General features: G+C 54.0%; 1 protein-coding gene across 2 annotated transcripts; it reads left to right on the top strand.

Annotated features, from left to right (window-relative positions):
• Nucleotides 1–5838: 5838 nt before the first annotated feature.
• ADM (adrenomedullin) lies at nt 5839–7953 on the top strand. Of its 2 annotated transcripts, none has more exons than XM_009102500.4 (4): nt 5839–5960; nt 6544–6654; nt 6954–7094; nt 7592–7951. In XM_009102500.4, exons 2-4 carry the CDS (start codon nt 6557–6559, stop codon nt 7893–7895), a joined length of 543 nt encoding a protein of 180 aa, XP_009100748.1. In that variant the 5' UTR covers nt 5839–5960; nt 6544–6556; the 3' UTR covers nt 7896–7951. The 2 variants fall into 2 exon arrangements, with proteins under 2 accessions (XP_009100748.1, XP_018763472.1); XM_018907927.3 differs by having other exon boundaries at nt 5842–5960; nt 6541–6654; nt 7592–7953.
• The last annotated feature ends 720 nt before the right edge of the window (nt 7954–8673 follow it).

Genomic DNA, 8673 nt, shown 5'->3' with positions numbered 1-8673 from the left:
CGCCCGGACCGCTCGCCGTGACCCCGGGGCTGGGCGGGGGCTGGGGCGGCCCGGCCCGGCTGTCCCGCAGTGCCGCTGCCCCGGGCCGACCGCCGTGCCGGGACGCCGCTGTCAGCGCCGCGGCCTCCCTTCGCAGCCCCCCGCGGGCGGGGAGGGTGCAGCGGGGGAGGTCCGCGCCCCGCCCGAGCGGGGCTTTGTCTCCCGGTAGCCTCCCCCTGCGCGGTGGCCGCCCGGGGGGCAGCGGGTCTGGAGCCCGTTCTCCTTACAAAAGACACTCGCGGCGGGTCGGAGCGCTCTGCGTGCCCGGGGAAACCCAAGTGTTTGAGCGGGGCTGCACCTCGCCGCTCCCGCGAGGAGCTGCCGGGGCCGGGCATCGCCCTCACCGCGGCTCCGCGGAAATGGAAGCCGGCGGCGAGATAACGGCGGCCCCGCCAGCCCGGCCCGGGGAATCGGGGATTGCCCCTCCGGAATGTGTCCCGGTCACGTTTTGTCCGGGGTGTGCGGGACGGGCCGCCGAGGGGGGAGCCGTGCCGCGGCCCCGCTGGGCTCTGTGGCGGTGCCGAGGGTCGGCGCGGGGGTCTCGGCCGCGGCCCCCTCGCAGCGGCACCCACGGCCCGGAGCGGGCTGTGCTGCCCCGCCCGACCCTGCTCCCCGCGGGTGGCGGCGCCGGGGCCGAGCCTGGCAGGGCACTGGCCAGCGGTGCCTCGGCGTGACCCGCGTGGCCTCGGACGTGCCGGCCCGGGCACGGGCGGTGGCCGCTGGGGCGCTCAGCGAGCCGCGCCGGGAGCTGCCGTGATGCTATTTACAACATGTAGATGAGGCAGGCACCTTTTGGACCGTGGCCCTCGAAAGCTCTGTAGACTTTTCCAGCAGTGGCGGATATGCTGAGGATAAAGGAGAGGACAGTACAGCGCTTGGGTCGCTGGCGGAGCCTGCAAAAACCGCTCTGATGAGCATCTATGTACGTCCCGTTTGACAGCACAGAGAGAAAAACCAGCGCGGAGGACGTGGGTTGCATTCCAGCGAGGAGCAGTCGTGGAACTGGGTGGCTGGGTGTGGAAGTGCAGCAAACTGGATTCGCTTCTGAAGATCCACCCTGACGAGAGACCCAGCAGACAGTCATAAGTGGTCTCAGAGACATTTCTGCTTTAAACACACCGTTCTTTCACTTCTTGGATGGGACATAGTGATGCGGTGTCTTGCTGATAAGCCAGATGCAAATTGGTCAGGAAGCTTCAAGCAGTGCTCCCGCTTGTGCCTTCTCAGTGGAGAGCAGAGGTTGACATCTCCTCCTCAGAGTCATCAGCTTCGTGATTTAGCTGTTTTGAAGCAAATGACATGTGTAAAGATCCAGTCCTAACACATTCCCTTGTTTAGGAGTAAACAAAAATGTGTAATATATACATCAAAAAGATTGACCATACTTTTTGAGAAAGAGATGCACTCTATGGGGTCAGTCACTTCTTCTAGGTATGAGTTAGGTAGGACTTTGTTAAGTTGTGCATAGGCATTTTGGTTTCAGGACAGAACAACAGTTCACAGAAGCAAAGGATAATGTTCTGTACAGCTAAACCTGGAGGGAAAGTTTAAAGACACTAAGAAATTACCTAATTTGGAGCTGAAATGAATCCTTAGAGTTATCATATCTGCACTCATAAAAAGATTCAATATGCAATAACAAATCTCAATAGTAAAGTCTCTCTGCTCTTTTAACACAGCACCTCCAGTAGGGCAGAATCACTCACACCTTTCCCAGAGCATTAATAAATGCTCAAGAGCAATAAATAAATGTTCAAGAGCAAGATGTTTATTTAGTGATTTCCCAGTACTGCTAGTGTTCACTTTACAGCTTTGCTCCTTTTGCCATCTAGATCAGTACAGCCAAAGTTTATAAAGTTTATAAGAAGTGGCACATCTTAAATAAGAAATAGGAAGTTTAGTTGAGCTTATTTATTTCACAGAATCACAGAATGGTTTGGGTCAGGAGGGAGCTTAAAGATCATCCTGTCCCAACCCCCTTGCTACAGGCTGGGACACATGCCACTAGACCAGGTTGCTCAGACCCATCCAACCACACCACAAACACTTCCAGGGATGTGGCATCCTCAACTTCTTTGGGCATCTTCCCTCAAGTACAGAGCAATCTTATGTTCTTATAGGACAAATGAAGAAGTGGAGCAGGCACAGTGTTTGTTCACCTAAATTCTAATGAAAAGTGAAACTGAATGCTCACCCAGACCACCAAGGCTTTATTCCCTCACTTGCAGCAGGGTAGCTCAGCTCCTCACAGGAGAAGCAGGGGCTCACAGAGGACACCAAGGAACAGGTCTCCACAAGCCCCTAGTCATGTACTTACCCCAGGGGAAGAATTGCAAGGCTGCAGCCTCTCCAACAGCCTGAAAGCACTCAAGGGACAATGTTACCACACTCACATTGTGCCCTTGCCAACAACAAGGTGTGAACCTTCACAATACCTTCTACACTTCACTCCTCCTTCAGGAAACAGGGAATTCAGACTCTACCAGCCCATGCCAGAACAGGGGGGCAGCCATGACCCTGACCAGATTTCCCCTACCAACAGACATCCCCCACTCACTTCAGAGGCTTTGCTTGGTGCACTCAAACCTGTCAGACAAAAGGGTCCCCAGAGCACCTCCAGCGGGACTGCCAAAATGGAATCACCCCTTTGTCACTGTGCTCTTTTCATGGAGAGAACTGGCTGAGGGCAGGCACTAACAGTTAGGTTTTTCTGTGTGGAGTTTGATTGAGGTTTTAGATCCTTCAGGGGGTGCCATTCTTCTATTAGTATTATCTTTCTAATGATTTCATGCAGCCTGAAATACAATCAAGTCTATTCATACTCATGGCATATGAATTCAGAACAATTTGTTTAAACAAAGTGGAACATGCAAAGGCACTTTCACTGGCTTCAAACAACAGTTTTCTTCCATAATCAGCACAGAATATTTGCCTCACACTGATTCCCCATTGCTACCCGCAGATTTTAGACCTTTTCTTTTCAAATAAATCTCAGCCTGAATAAAATGCTCTATAAACAGCAACTCATCTTCACCACGTCCCTGCCAGAGCAGATACTTGTTGTAAGGTCTTCTGCATGGGAACACCAAGGGATTGAATGGTACACCAAAGATAAGCAGTAAACAGGAGCTGGCTGCTCCTCCAGGCCAGCTTCCCACCATGGGTGAGGCAGCATCCGGGAGACCCTGCACTTCACATCACACACTGCTCTGGCTGAACTGCTTGGCATTGCCTCAGACTCGCAGCTTGTGAATGATATTGCTATGGAACATTCTGTGGAACTGGGGTGGGGTTTTTTGGGGTTTTTTTTTTGGTAGTTTTTTGGATGGGTTTTTTTTTTTTAAGGAAATAACTATTTGTGGCATAATTTTTTAAAAATTGGTCACTGTTACATCACAGTACCAATTCAGTGACTATTGCTCATTTCCAAACTGCATGAGAATGCAAGTTCATAGAAAGAACAAAATGAGCCTCTGAACAAAGAACATGATGTTTTGTGGTAGATTTGAACCAGCTTTACCTGCTGACGCCCTTTCACAAATCACATCATCAACAAACTGATCATTTATGTGTCAGAGCTTGCCACCTCATGAATTTACATGCAGCAATTTTTTATCACTGATACAAAATCACAGTTACAGTCAGCATGGAAGAAACATGAGAGTTCTGTTACTACTGTTATTACTATTCCTAAATCAACTCGAAATTTTTTTTCTGCATTGCTTGGCTAAGAGTATACAAAATACACTTCCCGTTTAAGCCAAAGATTTTAATAAGGGGCTTTCCAGCATTTGAGGAAATGTGTGATTTTTTTTTTTTTTACTGGAATGGGAGACTTAATTTGAGTCAAAGCAATGCTTATCACATAAAATTCTGCCTTCTCATTCGGAAAAAGTTAGATTCAGTTTCAACTTCTGCTAATCAAGGAAATGCTTGAACTCGCACGAGCCTGAGCTGCCTCATGAGGTCTCTAATATCCAGCCGTCGCGGGCTGATGCAGTCGTGCAGCTCATTCTAGACCACCTATTTTCCCATTTCTTCCTCCCTGTGTTTCCCCGCAAGCCTCTCGCTCTGCCCGTTTGTGCTCCGGAGCACGGTCCGAGGCGCGGGCAGCGGGGCTGCGGCTCCGCGGAGCTGCGGGCGGAAGGGACGGGGTTGAGCCCGGGGCAGCCCCGCCGGCTGCCGGCGCTCCGGGGCCGCCGCCGCGTCCCGCCCCGCGCTCGGCCGGGCAGGTGCGGCGGGCAGCGGATCCGGGCTTGCCCGGCGGCCGACTCCGGCCCGGGGGAACGGCCTCGCCCCGCGGAGCCGCGCAGGGGGCTCGGGGCAGAGGGGCGGCCGGCTGATGCCATGGGGAGCAGCGACAGGCAGTGCTGGCCCTCCCCGCCGCCCGGGTGGTGGCAGCTCCCGGGCCAGCCCGCCCCGCACAGGTAGATGCCGGAGACAGGAGGCTCCAGATGTCTGGACCCTGCTAGCGAGCGAGGGGAAGGAGGGAAAGAGCACCTTAGACCGAGTGAGCCGTGCACAGGAAAGTTTCCGTCATCCCCCTGCACATACCTCTGCGGGGTGTTGTTATACACCGCGGTTATCTAGAAAGGCACAGTCACGAGCACACGCTCACTCACCTGACTTTTGAAACACTTTGCTTGGGGCAAGATGCGAGAGAAACCTCTCACCAGCTCATTCCTTCCTGCCGAGCGTCTCTCGCTGGCCAGGGGACCCTGGGCGCAGATCTCCTGGGGCATTTCCCTCGGTGCTGCCGAATTTGCAGCGAGTCAGCGGAGACACGGTCCATCCGCTGCTGGCTTCCAGCACCCCCTGCGAAGCCGGACCTCGGCATTTCTGAAGCGTCACGGAGCGAAGACGTTAAAGACTGTAAAAAACCCAACAATAAGGTGGTCAGGCTAAGGTTTTGCTGTTGGCCAGCCGAGAGAATGCTGTTAGAGATCCCGATCCTGCACTGGTTCAGCTTTCTGACCGGGAAGTAACTGCACTCATATCCGTGAGGTTTGCGGATTGGGAATAGCACGAGGTACGGCGGATCTTCCCAGCGCCCTTAACCCCAGGGGTTTCAGTGACTCCGTGTTTGCCCCAAAGCAATGCCACTTGCTCTGTTCCAAGGCACAGAACTGGACTCTAACCTTCATCTCCCAAAATCATTTGAATCGTGATTTACCTGAATCGATCAAGTAAATCAAATTCATTTTGTTAGATGAAAAATGCACCCAAGTTAAATCATAAATATTAATGATGCCCGATTTGCCACCTCATTACTTATGTAAAGAAGGCTGTCATTCCAGTTACTCATTATAAATTCACGTTGTCCAAATATGGGTTTATTTTTGGAACTTTGATATTTGATGGATTTTCATGGATTTTGGAATGGATTGAATCTGGTTTCTACCCCTCTGCTTTCACCCACCTGAGGCTAAGATGTCTAGAATGAGAAATTATTCTACAGACAGCATAAACATAGTTATATTTTGGCGGTTAAAACCCCTGTCCCCGGTAAAACAGGCTGAGGGGCTCATCGGATTTTGCAAGTTGTGCCATGACTCAGAATCCTAAAAGCTGCCGTTATAATTAACAAAATACCAAGGGGGTTGTTTACGATAATTTTCAATAATCTTCTTATTCCCCCCTCCCCCCCATCTTGCCCCCAATCCAGGTCAGAATGCTTAAGGAGTGCTTGAAATGGGGGGGGGGGGGGGGTGCCAAAAGAGAACTCGCCCAGCCACGCCAAGGTCCACCCACTTCTCAGCGCTGCTCTATAAAAGCGAGCAGTGGAGCGCAGAGCTCGGCAGTGATTACTTCACACACACACACACACACACAAAGGAGGAGTTCTCGCTCCTCAGGAATCCCTGCAAGCTCGGATCGCTACTACGAAAACATTTGTCTCAGTGGATTATCCTCACTGTCAGGTAAGAACTATTTTTTTCCCATCCTTGGCAACAACAAAAGATTCAGGGGAGGTGGAACGCAAGTAAAACTCTACTAAATTTGGACTGTTTTGAAGAGTTTGGAGTTATGCTGTGGAGTCTTGCACTGGCTCTTGGCATCAGCTGCAGTTTACAACATAAGATCCAGACCTAGCTGGTTCTGCGTGTGAAGTGGGAAGAGGAGCTATCAGGGAATAAACTTCCCGGCAGCAAAACACTTGCTGGAGTTTGGAAATGATGCGTCCGATAGCCAGCTCTCTCTGATCTTATGGGTTTGCTAAATCCTAGTGCAAGCCGCTGGGGGTATTCTGGAAATCCTGCTGGTTTTCAGCCGCCTCTGCAACTAAACTCTCGAGAAACGTAAACTTTGGAGGCTCTGTTATTTACTCTGTGATAAGTTGTTGAGCAAATATTAGCTTCTGGTTCATATCAGACACAAAGTCCCCGGTAGCTTGGGGGCTCTGCGAGGGAAGGAGCTCTCTGGAATCACCAGGAATAAAGGACAGTCCTTACTTGACTTTTATTAGCAAGCATGCTAATAGCTCTTCTCTTTTCCTTCCAGCAGGAGCCCAGCCAGAATGAAACTAGTTCACGTAGCCCTGCTCTATCTCGGCTCTGTGACCTTCTTCGGGGTGGATGCTGCAAGAGTGGACGTAGCGACAGAGTTCAAAAGAAAGTGAGTATCGGAGCGCGCCCTCCTGCCAGCGCCCCGCGCCGCGCGTGGAGCTGCCGAGCCCCCGCGCCTGGCTCCGGCAGCGGTCAGAGGCACTGGATTCCCTGCAGGAATTGCTCAGCTCCTTAAAGGCCTCGTGCCCTTTCAGGAAACATTGGGGGGAGGAGAAATAAAAAAAAAAAAAAAAAAAAGGAAAAAATCTCGGCGCTGGCAAAGATTTTCGCCCCTCGAATCTATTTGGTTTGGCTCCCGCTCTGCAGACTTGCGATAACAGGCTCTCCTCTTCCCTTGCGCTCTTTCAGATGGACAAAATGGGCACTAAGCCGAGCCAAGAGAGACGTGAAGCCTGCGGGCTTGCTCCGAGGGCTGGGGGCTGCCGCCGACGTGCTGCCTCTCATACGCACCCAGGACGTGAAGGAGGATTCCCGAGTCTCGCCTCCCAGGTAAATTTCAGCCCTTCCTGAGCTCGGGCACTTGCTCGAGGCAGTGGAAAGTTTCGGGGTTCCATGGTTTCTGGGTGTTCAGGGTTATTCTCTCTGTCGATCCTCCCCGCCCCAGAGGCAGGTCCTGCCCGGGCTGCCCATCGCGCTGAAAGCAGCCTCCCGCCTTCCTTTCCCCGCGCTCTTTAGCTGGCGGGAGATAGTAGCGCCTTTGCTGCGAAAGTCAGATATAAATAGTAACTTGAGCCCTGGATGCTCAGGAAAAAGTAACAGCCGTAAACCGGCGGAGCCTCTCCCCGCATGGGCAGCAGGCTCTGCTCCGCGCTCCCGCGGAGGGCACAGCCGGGACGGCTGGGGAGCAGCTGGGCACCGTCGGGACGAGCCCGTCTCCAGCCTGGGGGCTCCCTACCCTGCAGACCCTCCCCTTCCCTCGCCCACAGGGTTCCCTCCTCCGGGCCCCCACCACGCTCTTCTCATGCCCGCTCTCTCTCTTCCTGCAGCAACCGGGAGGATGCTCACATCCGCGTCAAGCGCTACCGCCAGAGCATTAACAGATTCCCCCACTTCCAAACAAAGGCGTGCCGCTTCGGGACGTGCACGGTGCATTGGCTGGTCGACGAGCTCCACAGGGCGGCCGTCAACGATAGGAACGATGCCGCCCCCCCAAACAAGATCAGCCCCCGGGGCTACGGCCGCCGGCGGCGTTCGCTGCCCGAGCGCCGCAGCCCAGCGCGCTCCCCCAGCTCCGGGCGGCGCCCACGGACGCGCCGGGCGCAGCCCCTCGCCGCCTTCCTCGGAGTCTAATGCGCCGCAAGACCCGGCCGAGGCCGCCTCGACGGATGGACTGAGACACGGGCTGAGATCCGCCAGGATTCGCGGAGAGCGCCCGCCCGGGCGGGACCCCGGCGCGCCCTCCGCGGGGAGCTGAGAAGGGCAGCGGACGCTGCGCCCCCCGCCCGCCACGGACTCTGGCCCTCCCCGGGCCGGGCACCGCCGGCTCCCGCAGCCGCCGCCGCCCGCGACGCGAAGGCGCCGCCGCTGCTCCCGGGGGGCCGGGCGGCCCTGGCCGCCCTCCCGCGCCCCGCCGCCCCGAGGAGGCGATGCTCAGGGGGGGACCCGCCGGTGGGCGACGGGCCCCGGCCTCGCCCTCTGCCCCCGAGGGTTGGAGGGTGCGCGTCAGCCGTGGGCAAGGACAGGCCGCCCACATCTGCTCTACCCTCTGCGTTATGTGCACCCGGCAGGGAATCGGACACTCATTAGTCCCTGCGGGGACTGCGATATACTTGAACGTCACAGAGAGGAAAAGTGCAATTGTACGTGGTTTTTGTTAATTATAAGTGCGGTGTGTGTGGATCGCGAGATATGCATCGGTATTTAAGATTGTTCTGTGCCATGTCTTTTTTTTTTTTTTTTGGAAAAAATACATTTTATTTTTATACGATTTATATATATATATATATATATATATATATTGCATAAGGGCATTTTAAAACATTGTATCCCCTCTATTTTTCATATCATGAATGTCAAACGTTAAACTCTTTTCCATACCTTTTTTTATCTTGCATTCCAGACTGGTGAA

The sequence above is a fragment of the Serinus canaria genome, chromosome 5 (assembly GCF_022539315.1).
Source record: "Serinus canaria isolate serCan28SL12 chromosome 5, serCan2020, whole genome shotgun sequence".
Taxonomy (NCBI): Eukaryota; Metazoa; Chordata; class Aves; order Passeriformes; family Fringillidae; genus Serinus; species Serinus canaria.
This window is presented reverse-complemented; position numbering and strand designations above follow the sequence as displayed.

Bases quoted from the DNA above. Each gene is read 5' to 3' on its own strand.
- ADM (XM_018907927.3), top strand. From the start codon at position 6,557: ATGAAACTAGTTCACGTAGCCCTGCTCTATCTCGGCTCTGTGACCTTC. The intron at 6,655-6,953 runs GTGAGTATCGGA...GCGCTCTTTCAG, and splicing joins GCGACAGAGTTCAAAAGAAA to ATGGACAAAATGGGCACTAA. The intron at 7,095-7,591 runs GTAAATTTCAGC...CTCTTCCTGCAG, and splicing joins TCCCGAGTCTCGCCTCCCAG to CAACCGGGAGGATGCTCACA.